Source organism: Notamacropus eugenii, chromosome 1, assembly GCF_028372415.1.
Source record: "Notamacropus eugenii isolate mMacEug1 chromosome 1, mMacEug1.pri_v2, whole genome shotgun sequence".
Classification (NCBI taxonomy): domain Eukaryota; kingdom Metazoa; phylum Chordata; class Mammalia; order Diprotodontia; family Macropodidae; genus Notamacropus; species Notamacropus eugenii.
Genome location: NC_092872.1, coordinates 720,398,141 through 720,414,702, shown reverse-complemented (window position 1 = coordinate 720,414,702; position 16,562 = coordinate 720,398,141). Strand labels below are relative to the sequence as shown.

At 38.9% G+C, this 16,562-nt stretch overlaps 1 protein-coding gene and 2 long non-coding RNA genes across 9 annotated transcripts in view; 1 reads left to right on the top strand and 2 right to left on the bottom strand.

Annotated features, from left to right (window-relative positions):
* The window catches only part of LOC140522125 (uncharacterized), a 384,637-nt gene that overhangs the window by 70,418 nt on the left and 297,657 nt on the right, over nucleotides 1-16,562 (top strand). The window lies entirely within an intron of this gene.
* Nucleotides 1-16,562, bottom strand: part of LOC140522166 (uncharacterized) — a 518,496-nt gene that overhangs the window by 301,851 nt on the left and 200,083 nt on the right. The window lies entirely within an intron of this gene.
* LOC140521588 (uncharacterized) overlaps nucleotides 2,303-16,562 on the bottom strand; it is a 31,114-nt gene continuing 16,854 nt past the window's right edge. For 4 of the 7 annotated variants that reach the window (XM_072636818.1, XM_072636806.1, XM_072636810.1 and 1 more), the window contains 4 exons: nucleotides 12,272-12,398; nucleotides 10,846-10,941; nucleotides 7,291-7,374; nucleotides 2,303-6,886 (listed from right to left, as the gene is read on the bottom strand). In XM_072636818.1, the coding sequence (XP_072492919.1) occupies nucleotides 4,968-6,886; nucleotides 7,291-7,374; nucleotides 10,846-10,941; nucleotides 12,272-12,398 (2,226 nt within the window). In that variant the 3' untranslated portion in view covers nucleotides 2,303-4,967. The other 3 variants (XM_072636837.1, XM_072636847.1, XM_072636853.1) reach the window with 2 other exon arrangements.

Sequence of the window (16,562 nt, the reverse complement as noted above, 5' to 3'; positions counted from 1 at the left end):
AAAGTAACAGTTACATAGTACTACGGAGCCAGATATTATCTGACTGCTAATACAAAAATTGGCCAGACTTTAACCTGTTTTAGGACAAAGTAGGTGGGCTGTGTCCTTCAGATTTATGGTTTCCATGAGGGATTAACTAGACCATTAGAAAGGAATTTCTTAATTGCATAGGTTGTAAATACAATAAGATAACAGAGCTTGACAAAGTTTGAATTGAAATTAAGACCCAGGATGACTATGTTTTCTTTACCATTAACACGTTATAACATAGCATATGTCCACAAAATATTAAAATATGGAAAACGTTCCATTATTCAGAAAAAGTGCCTTAGGTTAAAGGTCTCTTAAGGAGTGTTAAGTGAGCTCTAACTGGCTTTTGTTGGCATAGGAAGAGGCATTCTCTGAGTTTGCTTCAGAGAGAACAAAGAGACTATCACAAAATTTATATTAAATATTATAACCTGACACTTGTTTTTTAAGTAGCACACACCTTTCTCTTCTCCATGTACTAAGGATCAGTGGCATCAGCCTCCATGTGGTTTCTCACATATGAATCTATCTCCTGATGCTGCATGTTCACTAGTTTCCACCACTGCCCCCACCACCCGTTCCTTGAGTGCTGTCTCTCCTTGTCTCAAAGTTTCCTGATTTCACCAGTTTTCTTCAAGAAGCCTTGGTTGGTCCATTATCTGTTTATTTCTTCCAATTTATATTGTATGTTGATTTTATGTAGGAAACCAGGAATCAAATGGCTTTTTAAGAGTCTGCTTAGTGCCAGGCACAAGAACTTTACAAATATTATCTCATCAGATCCTAACAACCCTGCTAGGTCCTCATGATGGGGGAAATTTGAAACCCTAAAAGGACAGATCCTTGAACTTCCCCATATATTTCAGGAACCCAGCATCTGTCCCACTCCAGCCCACCAGGATTGCTGAACACTCTTTCATCCCATCTAGGCTCCTGTCTCTAATTCCAGACCACCTCAGGATACTTGCCACTGCCAGATCCCATCCACATCATCTCCTAGTCTTTCTGTATAAAAATATCAGTCTCAACCTCATCAAATGCAGATTCTTCAAATCTCGCCCACTTGTGTTGGTGTCACAAATAGTACAGACTCACTAGGCTTCTGACTGGCTTCTATTGGTGACACAATAAACTTGCTGCTTGGACTGAAAGGTCTGACTGGTTGAATTCTTTTGAGGACCAGCCCCAACTGTGCCCTTAGATTTCAGGATTCCTAGAACAGCTAGACTGCAAGACTGTCAACTCCATTTTACAGTGGAGAAAAATGAGGCAAACTACTCAGTGTTTGAGGCAAGATTTGACTGATTCAAGGCCAATCAACCTATCCCCAGTATTTCGATTATGCCTTCTTTGGGTGTGGGGGTCACGTAATTGTTTGCAAATTGCCTATTTTCTTTCTCCATTCTGGAGAATTGCAAGAGCCTACCTCTTGCCTAGAAAAGATCTGGTGTTTAACAAAAACTTGTTGACTTAAATACTTGACCAAACCCTTTAGAATGTGAGCTCCCTGTGGGGAGGGGTACCTTGATCGGTAACCCCAAATCCTACCACAGAGCCTGGCATGCAATCTGAGCTTGTTGAATTGACATGATGGAGTACCTGGACAATAAGGACTGGAGTCATTTTCTCATTTTCTGCATTCCAAGATCTGACTATCAATTGTATTCAAGGAAGGGGACCCATTTTGAACTTGTTGGAGTCTATTCAGACGGAATTTGTTCAAAGGTGTAGGAACTGTCATACATATTACTCTAGGTGGAATTTGATAATTTTCATTATCAGTTGCCAGACAAATTCTCATAAAACTTGGATATTATAAACAAACTTGCAAGCTCCCCCTCCCCAAACCTTTCTTGACCTGTTAACAACTTAATTACTCAGTAAAACACTTCACTACTTTAGAATTAGAAAACCTCTACTTTAAGCAACTTCTGTCCCAGGGCTGATAACATCTTGTAACCTAAAGAATTTGGTCAGGCCCCAAAAAACTCCCCAGAAAAGGAGAATCTCTGTCTTCTCTGCTTTTCCCAAAAGCTAAGTTATTACTTTATCTTTTAAAATATATTCAATTAAATACTTAGCAGTTTGTGAACATTGCAATCACATTCTCCAGCAGTTTAATTCATCATATCACAGCATCTAGATCAAAAGAGAAGCTGATTTCCTAAGAATAAAAGTGCGTCACCCACTAGGTATGATATTTAAAGTTAACATTACTTATCAAATATTTCCCAAAACTACAATAAAATTTTGAAGCATAATAAAAGTTACATTACAGATTTAAAACAAATTTTATTGTTTTGGAAAGAATAACAAAAAAAAAAACTTGATGCCATTGAAATGACATCAATTCCGATGAATATATTTTCAAAATTATCACCTTACATAGAAAAGCATATGTCTAGCTACACTTTTAACACTCTAGAAGGACTGTTGTCTTTTAACAAAATATTTATAAGAGAACATTTTGTTCTAGCAAAGAACAACCTGAGTACCCATCAACTGGACAATGGCTAAAGAAATTCTAGCGTATGAATTCAAAGGATTATTATTGAAGAATAATGACAAACATCAGGATTTCACTGGAAACAGGTGTATTTTTAGGGAATTCATTACAGTGAGTAATTTTGGATGTTTAATGAGGTCTCTTAAACTGCAAAACCTAACGAGATCTTGAGCAAGAGACTTAATCTTATTAATTAGATCCCTAAGTTTTATCTCCAGCAAGATTTTTCCAATATATACATAAGTATGGTTCAAATCCAAAGAAAACCATTCAATATCACAGTAACAATTCTATCTTCCAACCACTGCCTCCAAAGAGGCCAAAGTTGCTCAGTTTTATGAAACCAATAACTCCAAAATATTCTTATAGGGAAAAGATGTGGGAGGATGACATTCTATACAATCAGTCCAAACACGATCTGGAGCTGACTGAGGTTCAGATCCTAAATTTCTTACAGCAAAATTCAGACTCAAATTTAAGAAATCAGGGAAAACCCTTAGACCCTAAAGATATGATCAAAATAGCATGGCTTATGGATAGGAACTGGAAGTGATGCACACATTTAGGGGATTAGATGTGGTAGACAGAGTGCCTGAAGAGCCACTGACAGTGATTCTTAATATTGCACAGGAGGCAACAATTAAACATCTTTCACAGAAAAAGAGCAACAAACAAAATGTCTGTCTGATGAGGCCTTACAAATAGCTGAGGAAAGAAGGGGAAAGCAAAGGGGAGATTTCCCCAAATGAATTCATAATTTGTGAGAATAGCAAGGAGAGATAAGGTTTTCTTAACTGGGCATTGCAAAGAAATAGAACAAGTGAATGGGAAAGATAAGGAACCTTTGCAAGAAAATTTGAGCTATCAAGGTGGTATTTCCTGAATATATGGGCATGGGGACTTCTGGGGCTAAGGTGAGGCACTCACTTGTCTAGGGTCTTCCAGATTCCCTTGAAAAAAACCTTGCAATGGCTCAGAACCTGTTTTGGAGCAGTGAACCACATTACCAGTCTAGGACAGCTTGAAAGGTGAGCAGGAAAGGTGTCTCACTACAGTGGGAAAGTGCAGTTAAGTGAGGAAGCCAGAGACAGGTTTCACCCTAGGGTGCCATAGCACTTGTTAGGGAAGGCATGATAATCCTTAGGGTTTCTGAGATAAATTCAATCTCTTTTTGGGGCTTCATGCACTATATGAAATATACTATGTCTAGTGAGGTCTGTGCTGCAGGGAGAAAACATTAATCATTAATTAGATTCATAAGTTTTATCTCCAGCAAGATTTCTTCAATGTACACATTGGAATACACAAAAAATCATCAGATGATCACCATCCTACCATTATTGCTTTTATGAGGCTACCTTGCATTGTGAATATTGTGCAGTCTACTGACCTGCCTCTTCCAGGTAAATGGGGGTCCTCACTGAACACATTCATAAGTCTTTTCTCCACTAGCAATCCTTGATGTAAAGGAAGAGATCTCTGGTTGCAGACCTTTCCAGAGTCCAGACAGGGCTAGATCATAAGGTGAAATTTCTGATGTCTACAAGCTCTATAGTGCTAGTAGAACGTCTTTCCACATTCATTATGGAAATACTTTCTATCCCATGTGAATTCTGATAGGAAATATCAGAATAACATCAATAATGACTTTAGCTTGAACACTTTTCATATTGATTGACTAAGTACATGTCTTCTAGAATGGATTCTCTCATGTGAGAGAAAACAATGTTTGTCCCATATAAATAAACAATTATTCAATTAGGACTAAGCTTTATTCCCATCTCCTCATTCAGAAATTGGCCAGTGTAGGTGATTCAGTCAGTCTTTGAAGGGCAGGGCTGATGATCAGATGAAATCTTTGGCAAGACCTGGGAAAATTTAGATCAGACCAAAATGTAAAGGGATTTTATTATAGGTGAATTCTGGCCCATTGTGTTTTAGTGAAACAGTTCTGAGGGGAATTGGAACCCACTGGTCTAGACTGCACTATGTAATGGTGATCAGGCTAGAAATAAGTCTCTTTGTCCAAAACTGAGTCAAGATTCGGGCCCCTCCTACTCAGCCCCTCCTTAGAATAAGCCCAAATCTCATAATACTCATTTTCATTAAAATTTAAGTAATCAGCATTGATTTATGCCTATAGGTAACTCCCACTTAGCTAAGGGAATATAAGTTTTGAGAGGTCTCCATGATTCATGTTTCCTTGGTAAGAGATAGCTAAATGACCATTGTTTTATAAATTGTAAACGAGCCATAATAAAATAATTAAATAGAAACGACGTCCCCTCAAATTTGATTTCATCAGATTTGTATAATAAGGTGAGCATGTATATAAAAGGATCAATCATATTATATATCTATCCAGTGTGAATTCTATTATGTGCAGCAAGTAGGAAGTCTAGTTCTGAAAGCCTTTCCACATTGATCACATTCAGGGTTTCTTTCCAGTGTGGACACTCTGATGTGCAGCAAGATTGGAGCTAGAACTGAAAGCCCTTCCACATTGATTACATTTATACGGTTTCTCTCCAGTGTGGATTCTCTGGTGTAAAGTGAGGTGGGAGTTTCGTCTGAAACCTTTTCCACACTGATTACATTGATAAGGTTTCACATCAGTGTGGATTCTCTGATGTAGATTAAGTTTGGTGCTCTCTCTGAAAGTCTTTCCACATTCATTACATTTGTAAGGTTTCTCTCCAGTGTGGATTCTCTGATGTAGAGTAAGTTGGTAGTTTACTCTGAAAGCCTTTCCACATTGATTACATTCATATGGTTTCTCTCCAGTGTGGATTCTCTGATGCCGGATAAGTTCGGACCTCTTTATGAAAGCCTTTCCACATTCATTGCATTCATGAGGTTTCTCTCCAGTGTGGATTCTCCGATGTGCAGCAAGCCTGGAGCTAGAACTGAAAGCCTTTGTACACTCACTACATTCAAAAAGTTTCTTTCCATTGTGGATTCTCTGATGTGAGACAAGTAGGGAGTTTTGTCTGAAAGCCTTTCCACATTGATTACATTCATAAGGTTTCTTCATATGCATTTTCTGATGTAGAGTAAGATGGCCTTTAAAGCTGAATGCATTTCCACAAAGATTACATTCATAAGGTTTGTCTCCAGTGTGGATTCTCTGATGTGCACCAAGTACAGAGCTTAGTCTGAAAGCCTTTCCACATTGATTACATTCATAAGGTTTCTTTCCAGCGTGGATACTCTGATGTGCAGCAAGACTGGAGCTAGAACTGAAAGTCTTTCCACATTGATTACATTTACGTGGCTTCTCACCATTGTGGATTCTCTGATGTACATCAAGACTGGAGCTAGAATGGAAAGCTTTTGCACACTCACTACATTCAAAAACTTTCTTTCTATTGTGGATTCTCTGATGTGAGACAAGTAGATAGTTTTGTCTGAAAGCCTTTCCACACTGATTACATTCATATGGTTTCTCTCCAGTATGGATTCTCTGATGTACATAAAGATTTGAGCTGTTTGTGAAAGCCTTTCCACATTGATTACATTCATAAGGTTTCTCTCCAGTGTGGATTCTCTGATGTACAGCAAAATATGAGCTGCTTGTGAAAGCCTTTCCACATTGATTACATTGATAAGGTTTCTCTCCAGTGTGGATTATCTGATGTAGACGAAGTCTGGAGCTCTCTCTGAAAGTCTTTCCACATTGATTACATTCATAAGGTTTCTCTCCAGTGTGGATTCTCTGATGTACAGCAAGAGTGTAGCCCTTTGCGAATGCCTTTCCACACTGATTGCATTCATAAAGTTTCTTCGTATGGATTTTCTGATGTGGAGTAAGATGGTCTTTAAATCTGAATGCATTTCCACAGGGATTACATTCATAAGCTTTCTCGCCGTTGTGGATTTCCTGATGTTGAGTAAGACTGGAGCTCTGTAGGAATGCCTTTCCATGGTTATCATATTCATAAAGTTCCTCTCTAGACTCGATGTTCTGATGTACACCAAGACTACAGCTGCAACTCCCAGCCTTTCCACACTGACTGCATTCAGGAAGTTGCCTCTCACTGTCAATAATGTGATGAATAAGGAAGGAGGAGTGTTCACTAAAATGTACATCACATTGATGAAGCTCATGTGGGTTCTCTCCAGTATGAATTTTTTGACAGTAAATCAGGGAGGACTGTTGATTCATGCTTTTCCCACAATGATGACAACCATAAAGTTTATCTCCAGGGTGGACTTTCTGAAATATAGCACAGATTTGGCTCCTAGTGAAGTCGCAGGGACCATCACTCATGAGGTTTTCTTGCTGTGTTTCTTTCACAGAAATACTTAGCTTTTCAGTAGTCTCTTTCATTCCAGGTCTAATCTTTCCTTCTGCAAAAAAACAAATAGTGAAACATATTTACAGAGACACATGTACACACACACACAATTATAAACACTTCCCTCCACTGGAAGAAAGTAAACTGATCTACATGATACTTCTTCAGGTAAAGATAAAAGTCTTCCCAATTAAATTGACACAATCAAATGCCACTACTTCAGATCTGCAGAATAACTTGACTTGGAAAGACCTTCACAGACAATCACATTGGATCTTCAGAAACACCTCTGAAACTGGCAGACCCAGAGTTCTTGCTACAACCTCAAGTCAGGCCATGAACTCTGAATGGCTGAGTTACCTGAAAAGTATCCCTGCAGGTGAGATTAGATCACCAACCCCACAAATGGGCATGTTCTGTTCACAGAACTGGATGGCCGTTTTCCATGGCACTTACTTTCGTTCAAATTTTTTTTAAGAAAAAATGTTTTCTTTTTGCATGCTTGACTTTTTTCTCCCTCTCTTTGGGTCTTCCTATTACCTGAGACACAAAAATATTGAAATTAGGCCAAATCATAAGTGTACTTTAAACTCCAGGGAAAAGAAGAGTCAATCAATGGAGGTGGCAAATTTAACTGTTGCCTTATTGTAAGAAACTGCCATGGCAACTGCCAACCTTGAGCAATCACAACTGTGATGACTCAAAAGCCAGCAACACTGGACCAGAGACCACACCAGAAAGAAGATTAGGACTCAATGAAGGCTCAGGCACAGGTAGTTTTATTACTAACAAAATATTTTTCATTAAAATATGTACTTTGAAAAAACAAAATAGTATTGTGCAAGTCATAGAAAATGGTATTTTTAACATAAATTTCACATGCACTGAAAAACCAAAAATGGAAGTGACTCACTTCATTGCAATATTTGCTTTACTGCAGAGCTCTGGAACTGATTCTGCAATATCGCTGAGGTGTACCTGGATTTTGTCTCACTCTTGTTTTGATTTTTAATCTTTTTTCCACTAATTCTACTCTCCTTAATCTATTATTACATTCACTCCTTGAGTTCCCCTTTATTCCATTGTATCCCATTGAACTAGATGTCTTTACACTCCCAAACACTCTCCTTTCCCTGGATTAGTTAAGACCAAGCTTCCTGATCTATTGTTTCTTCTCCACCATTTCCATGTTCCTCTGACAGACTGACAGCTCCTTGACCTCAGGGACTGCCTTTTCCCTTCCTAAAACTTGGTGAGTTGCCTAGAAAACTGAAGGTGCTTAATCCATGCTTATTCACTGACAGGACCCATGGTTGATGCCAGGCCCCAGCTTCTGCCTCAATCCCTATATTCTGTTCTCTGCCTTACTTGGCAAATGCAGACCTGTTTCTCACTCTTTTTTATTTTATCTCCTTTTTGTGTGAACTTTGTCTGCTTCTAAACCTGATGGGACCTGAGCATGCCCAGAGAGAACACTGCAGAGACTCTTTTTAGGCTCCTGAAGCATCCCATACTAAGGGGCACCTAGGAAATTCTAATTAGCACTTGGCCAAACTGAGAGTAGCTGTCAGCTCAATGAATCTGGCCAACAATTCTCCAAGAAGGGGCCAAAGATTGGGCCTTAGAGATCAAGGGAGGGACACAAGTTGATAATTTAGGTAAAGCATATCCTTGGATAAATTCTAAATGAGGCAACAACCTTTGCTTGTACTTAGATGCTACTGAATGGAAAGAGAAAATCATAAATCCTGCTGCCTGGGTCAACTACAATTTTAGGGTATTTAAATTCAGGGTGGACCTCATGGTGCAAAGGGTATCCTTTGAGCCCCTTTAGGCAGTTAAGTGGTGCAGTAGGTACTGATTAGGAAGGCTAAAGTTCAAATTCAGCTTCAGACACACTTACTAGATTTGCAACCCTTCCCAAGTCACTTAGGGCTCTTGCCCTTGATTTCCTTGTCTATAAAATGAGCCTGAAACACAAATGGGAAATCACTCCAGCATCTTAGCCAAGAAAACCCCAAAAGAGGTCATAGTGAAACAGAAATGACTGGAAGGACTGAAAACCACGACCTGACTCCCTATCTCCCTCACCATAGCATCTTTCCCAATTCTTTTAATTCTTTCCCAAATGTCCCTGATTTCCTGCTCCCACTATCCACCCCCCTACTCACCTTCTCAGTGAAGAAAGGTGCCTTCTATTTTTTCTTTGAAAAAATTGGATACTTATCAAGAGCTATCTTATCCTCCACATTTTCCATGGATGAAGTGAGTTTTTTTTGTCTTTGACGTCACTGTCAGATGAAATGATCCCCCTGCTAGGTAAAGCAAACTCCTTTCCATGAATAAATCATCCCATTCCAGGACATCATCTTGCTCAGTATGCTATCCCTACAGCGTTCCTTTTAATCACTACTTTCCAGTCTCTCCCACACTAATGACTCCTTCCCTCCTGCTACAAACCATTTCTTGCTAATGCTCAAAACATGATCACTTGATCCATTCAATCTAAGAGATATTTTTCCATGGTCTTTCTTCTATTTCTTGGCTAAACAGCTGGAAGTGCCCACTTACAAGTGGAGTCGCTGACTCTTTTCTCTGAAATTCTCAGCAGTCTAGCTCCCAGTATCATTGTTCAACTGAAATTCCCCTCTCCAAAATTACCAAAAACATCCACGTTGTTAAATCCACTGGTCACTTCTTCATCCTCACCTTTCTTTTCTTCTCTACAGCTTTTCACAATCACCCTTCTTTTTCTCTCTCACTCTCCCTGCAATTTAGTGACACTAATATCATTGTTCTCCAAAACAAACTTATTCTTTCTTCCAGCCCTCCCATCTTCCTACTTTCCTAATGCTCTCCAAGGAATCCTTGCATTAGAGCACATTCATAAATGAGGTATCATGCCTTCCTCATGGAGTTTCACAAACACTTCTGTCCCACATAGTCAATCTGCTCCTATGTCCTCTGATTGCACCCAGATAACATCTCTCCCATAACACCCCCTTCTCTCCCAACACTTCTACTGTCTTGCTTCAGGTCCTGAACACCACACAACAGAGCTATTTCAGGAAAGTGATACTTGTTCCAGGTGCTCCAAGTCTCCCTCCACTCCAGTCATTCCACCCCTCCCTTACAAAGATCATCTTCCTAAAGTTCTTGACTGACCATATCATCACATCCTCAACAATCTCCTGTGGCTCCCGAGGAAAAGGATCAAATATAAAATCTTTTCTAAGACTGCTAATCACCTACCCTCTCTCTTTACATACCCCTCTCCTGTTCTTCTACATTTTCTTTCCCTTCACATCCCAACCAAACATGCTATAATCCAGTGGTATGGGCCTCACATCTATTCTGTGAAGAGGACACTCTGTCTCCCAAATGTTTGGGCTTTCCAAGCTATCTCCAGACAGAGAATGGCATCCTGGCTTCCCTGAAGCCCCAGCTAGGGCCCATGTTCCACAATAGGCTTTCCAGTTCTCTTTCACTGTAGTACATTTTCTTTCTCAATGAGATCAAATCTGTCTTGTCCATAGCAGGTTTCTACAAGATTGTTGGCATGTCATCTGCCCACCTAGTCAGTGAAGACCAGGAGAGCAAGGGATGTTCCTTGCATCTCTTTATGTTGCTTAACAGATGGTATAGCACCTAGCAGCAACTTTCTAAGTCTTCACTGATGAGAAAAATGCCTAAGAAAGAAACCATATTTAAAAGCCTAACCCCCTTTTGCACGTTCAGGGAAGTTCCATGCCCCCAAATTCTAAACAATGCATTTTTTTTAGGATCATGGATTTACAAGTAGGAGACACCTTAATTGAATGGTATCTAACCTCCTAATTTTACAGAAGGGGAAACTGAGAATCAGTAGGGTTCAGTGACTTGTGCAGATTCACTGCTAAAAGTCTCTGAAAAAGAATCATAATTCAAGTATTCCTGCCCCCAAATCTAACACTTGCTTTCCTACAATACCAGGAGACACAGCTCTCATGTGCCTGCTTTTAATTCACTCACCTGGACAGCAGCTCCTCAGGCCTTCTTGTTCCAGCATCAGTGGCACCTCCCTTTCCTTCAAATAAAACACCAAATATTCTCTGGGAACTGGATGCCCTAATAACATGGAAAAAGTAATGAACATGGAGAAATACTTAGAATTTAGTTCTTTTTAGGGAAAACAGTGTACATACAAAGCTACTCCATTTTGAGAATCATTCCTTTATGTTCACAAACCTCTGGCTTATTCTTCCTTTAATGGTTGTAACGCAAGTAACCAAAAAAGGATGTGCCAGATCAGCATTCAGCTCCAGCAGACTAGAGCTCAATGGATCAGCTCTGGCTCTGCGTCCTCCTCAACTCCTCACTCCATGAAACCTATAAAAACTTGGTTACTGTTCATTCAGTGAGTCATTGCTCTTCTGCTGAGATTCTCCTTTTCGGGAACTTAACGAACCTTAGGTAGTCAATTTCTAACTCTTGGCCAGCATCTAATTCCTGCCATTGACAGAGGCAAGCAATCAAGGAGGAAAAGATGGTGGCCAGAAGTGCTTAAGCATGATTTCCATAGCATTCATCTTTGAGAACTTTGGGGAGAAGATCATGGAGCCAACAGAGAATCAAAATGTGATCATGGTTAACCTTCCTCAAAGGAGGCACTCATTGCAGAGTTCCCATTATCTAGAAATTTGAGGCGACTGGTAGTGCAGTGGGGTAAGGCCTGGAAATAGACTGAGGAATGCCAAGGATTAAATCCACCCTCAGACAGTTATTAACTGTGTGTCTGGAAAAGTCACTTAATCTCTGTTTGCTTCAGTTTTCTCAAACACCAGATGGGAATAATATCAGCTAGTAAGATAATATTGTAAAGAAAGGACAGAAAACAACAGCTGATGAACATCAGGTGAAGAGAAAGGCTTATTGCCCTCTCTCCTTTGCCACCACCTGTAGTGGGTAGTGGAGGCGATGTAAAGAAGATTAAGGAAAATTGTGTAACACTAGACACAACTAGAAATTGTGAGTTACAAATTGATGCTTCTCAGAAAGTAGGATATCCTAAATACTTGGCCCATCCCAAAAAGGAAGAGGAAACAGAGAAAAGCAGGCTGAGCACTTTTCAGATATTTGGCAGAGAAAATTAATGTCCAGGGAGAGGTTGGGCTAAAAAATCCATGGGATTAGTTCTACATCTGAGATGCTTCAACACTGACATTATCTTAGGCCTCAAGCTACCTAAAATTGGCATGAGACAGCTGCAGTAACAACAACAGAACATACAGATTATCTTCACACCAGGCAGGAGAAGGACTGTATCGCTTGGACACTGGAGATCAGCACATTTCCCATTCTGGTAATAGATAAGTGCTCCAAAGTCAGCATACTGAGGAATGAAGATATTGCCTTTGGTAGCAGACTAAGTAAGAGTGGCCAGGGGAAATGTCCTTACCCAAGGAGAGTAGGTTGTGGGCATTTTCCAGCATGACTGCCTTGTATAACTGCTTCTGAGGAGGGTCTAAGAGGTCCCATTCCTCTGGGGTGAAGTCCACAGACACATCCTGGAATGTCACCAGCTCCTAAACCATCAAGAGTCACAAGATTTAGACCTGAAAAAGACTCCAGAATTCAGGCAGTCTAACTCTCATCAAGGGAGAAGAGGAAACTGAAGCACAAAAAGGGGATTTACCTAAAATTCTTATCCTACTTTACTGAGAATCAACATTTAAAACCACAGTCATTAAGACCTCAATGAAAACTTGAGAGAAGTATTTGACATGATCAATTGGAATAAAGTGGAGGAACATCTTACTATGGAATCTGGGAAAAAATATACGTTTTGTCTGTGAGATAGAAAGACCAAAGGAAGAGAGAGAAAAGTGAAATTCCTTCCTTATCACAACGGATAAAAATAAAATTTTATCAACAATATTCTGTCAGGTTTGGGAGAAGATGGCCAGTAGAGTCAACTGTGGGGTGTGAGGGGGAGAATGTTTGATTATAGAAAAGAGAGGGAAGAAAAAAATCTAGTTAATTTCCTGAGAGCCTGAAACGAAATCTTCTCTAGATAAAAGATGAAAAGGATTCATAAGATATACTAATTACAACCTAGACTGAACTGAAGGAGATGAGACTTTCCAGTGAAGTGAAGGAGAATTCTTTGTTATTACACTGTGTCTTGGGGCTACCCTTTGTATAATCTGTCATGGCCAAAACATCTTATGCCTTTTATTTATGATAGCTTTCATTTGTCAATAGTTATTACTTCCTTATTAAAGTATTTACTTATACAGTTGTTCATTTTTGTTGTTCCTTGTGTTCAAAGCAGACCAAAAGGGCATCACTATGTAAGGGTTCAAGTACAATGTGTCTGAACATGGATGATCAGACTCATAGAGGCCAGAAGGCTCTACCACAGTTTGGGAACAAATAGTGCACATGAACATTTGGGGTAGACATGCCTCTCAATTTGATCATCTCACTATTCTTTGAAATACTGCAATGCTGCCTCTCTAGCACAACACACCATGTTCTTTGATGTTGATAAGCTATGCTGGCTGGTACTTAGCCACTGTCTCCCATGTCTAACCATTGATTCCAAAATTCTTCAGAGAGACCTTGGGAATATGGCCTTTTTCTATGTCTTCTGACCACACTGAGTGCCTTCTTTTAGCACTTCCAAATTGTTCTCCACAAGAGTTGGATCAGTTCATAACTACACCCACAGAACGTTAGGGTTCCAGTTTTTCCACATCTCTTCAACCTCCATCATTTTCCATGTTCATCATATTAGCTGATCTGATAAGTATGAGTTGGTGCCTTGGAGGTGTTTTAACTTAGCACATGTATGATACAAATTTAGACCATTTTTTTCATGATTATAGATAGGTTTCATTGAATATTTGCAAAACTGCCTGTTCAAATCATTTAATTATTTATCAGTTGGAGAAAGATGTATGCTTTACAAATTTACAAATGTATAATTTACAAATTAGAATCACTTGTCTATTATTTATGAAATGAAGCCTTTATCAGAGACACTTCTTGAAAAAAATTCCCCAATTCTCTCCATTTCTTATAATTTTCATTTCATTGGTTTTGATTGTGCTAACACATTTAAATTTTATATGATAAAAATTATGGATTGAACGTTTTGTATTATTCTCTAGAACTTGTTTGGTCATCAATTCTTCCCTTATCCATGCACCCCATGGAATTTTTGCAAAAAATAACTGCGGACAAGGGCAGGAAGGTACTGCAAACACATGTAAGAAGGCAGAAATTGTCAATATAGCCTTTCATTATGTAATAAAATAAGAAAGGAAATTGGTTTAAAGACAACAAAAGATTCAAACCAAATGGAGACTTAACAACAACATTTAATTCTATAGTAATGAAATGATGGGGACAACTGGGGGTAGAGGGGATACAATGTTGGAACTGGAGTCAGGAAAATGTGAGTTCAAATCCAGCTTCAGACTCTTACTAGCTATGTGATCCCAGGCAGGGAATTTAACTCTGTTTGCCTCAGTTTCCTCATCTGAAAAATGAGCTGGAGAAATAAAAACCACTCCAGCATCGTTGCCAAGAAAACCCCAAACGGGGTCACAAAGACTTAGACACGGCTGAATAACGTCAATAACAACAACAACAAAATTATGGAGGTGACGTTTCACAGCAGAAGAAAATAACCAAATTCATTTGGAAAAATAACAGAAATACAATAATATCATGGGGAATGATGGAAATAAGTAAGAATAGGGGAGCAACTATATCAAACAGCACTGGTCATCAGCACTGTGTGGTAGTGGGGGGAGGGAGAGAGAGAAATGAATGGAACAGATGAAAGAAGGGAATTTCAGAATCATTACAACTCAGTAACTCCATGTTTGGTAAAGTGGACAAAAGACTGATTTAGGAAAAAATCAATTTTTGGCTAAAAAAAGCCAAACTACTGAGAAAAGTAGAAAGCAGTCAGGAAGGAAATTAAGATTAGACCAACATCTCATACAATACTCTACAATACATTCTAAATGGATATTTTATTGCTGTTCAGTTGCTTCAGTCATGTCTGACCCTCCATGGTCACATTTGACGTTTTCTTGGTACAGACCTGATGTACTAAGAGGGTAAAATAGAAATTGAAAGATTCCACCAATCATCTCCTAAAAAAGAACCAAAATGAAAACTCCCAGGAATATTATAGCTAAACTCCAGTGCTCCCAGTTCAAGGAAAAAAAAAAGAGTACAATCAGCCAGAAAGAAGTAATTCAAATGGCATGGAACTATAGTCAGGCTAACACACAAGTGAGGAATATATACATTAAAAGTAATCGGAGGGTGTGGAATAGAATATTCACCAAGACAAAGGAATTAGGATGGTGACTGAGAATCAAATACTCAGAAAAACTGAATATAATCTCTCAGGGGAAAAAAATCTTCATTCAATAAATAGAGGACATTCAAGCATTCCTAATGAAAAGACCAGACCTGAACAGAAATTGGATCTTGAAATACAAGAACCAAGAGAAACATCAAAAGGTAAACAGAGTAAACAAAAGAGATTCAATAAGGTTAAATTGTTTATATTCCTACATTGGAAGATGATACCTGTAACTCAAGAAGTTTAGGGCTATTAGGGCAATGAGAAGAAGTATACACTGATAGTATACATTAACTGTGATGGGGTGGTATTCAAGAAAACAAAACTAAGGGTTGAAAAAGAGAATTGCATTCCAACAAGAAGGAAGGGAAAGGTAGAAGTGGATGAATTATCTCACATAAAAGAGACCAAGAAGAGGTATTACAGTGAAGGGGAACATGGGGGAGGTGGGAATGGAGGCCTTGAGCCTTACTCTGAACAAATTGGTCAAAGAGGGAATAACATACATGCTTAGATGGGTACAGATATCTAACTCATCCTACAGGGAAGTCAAAAGGGACTTGGATAAGGGGGGAGGGGAGAGACTGATAGAAGGAAGGGTAGATTGGGGGAGGCATTGATCAGAAGGAAAACACTGCTGAGGAAAGAGGGTAAAAGGTGGAAGAAAGAGAGAATGAGAAGAGGAAATAGGATGGAGGGATATACACAGGTATCAAAACTGTAAATATGAATGGAATTAACTCACCCTTACATTGAATTAATAGATGCAAAATGGATAATTTTGATTGTACTAAATTCAAAAGTTGTTTTTTACAGAAACCAAATCAAGAAAATCAAGATTACAAGGAAAGCTGACACCTAGGAAAATTTACACCAAGTACCTCTCATAAAGATCTCATTTCTCAGACGTATGGAGTACCGAATCAAATTTATACGACTACAAGTCACAACCCAGTTGATCAATGGTCAAAAGATATGAATAGGCAGCTTTGAAACAAGGAAATCAAAGCTATTTATAGTCATATAAAAATTCTCCAAATGACTATTAACTAGAAAAATGCAACTTGAAACAACTCTCAAATTAAAACAAACCTCATACCTATTAAATTGACAAATAAAACAGAAAACGGAAATGATAAATATTGGAGGGAAGTAGGAAAACAGGGAGAATAATGTACTGTTGCTAGATTTGTGAAGTGATTCAACCATGATGAGAGTTTTTGAAACTATAAGAAAAGGGGTACAAAAATGTGGATGCCCCTTGGCCCAGGAATAATCATATGAAATTGCTATCCACAAAAGGTTTGTTTCAAAAGGACCTACCCACACTCTTTCTGGGGTGGCAAATTATGGGAAATTG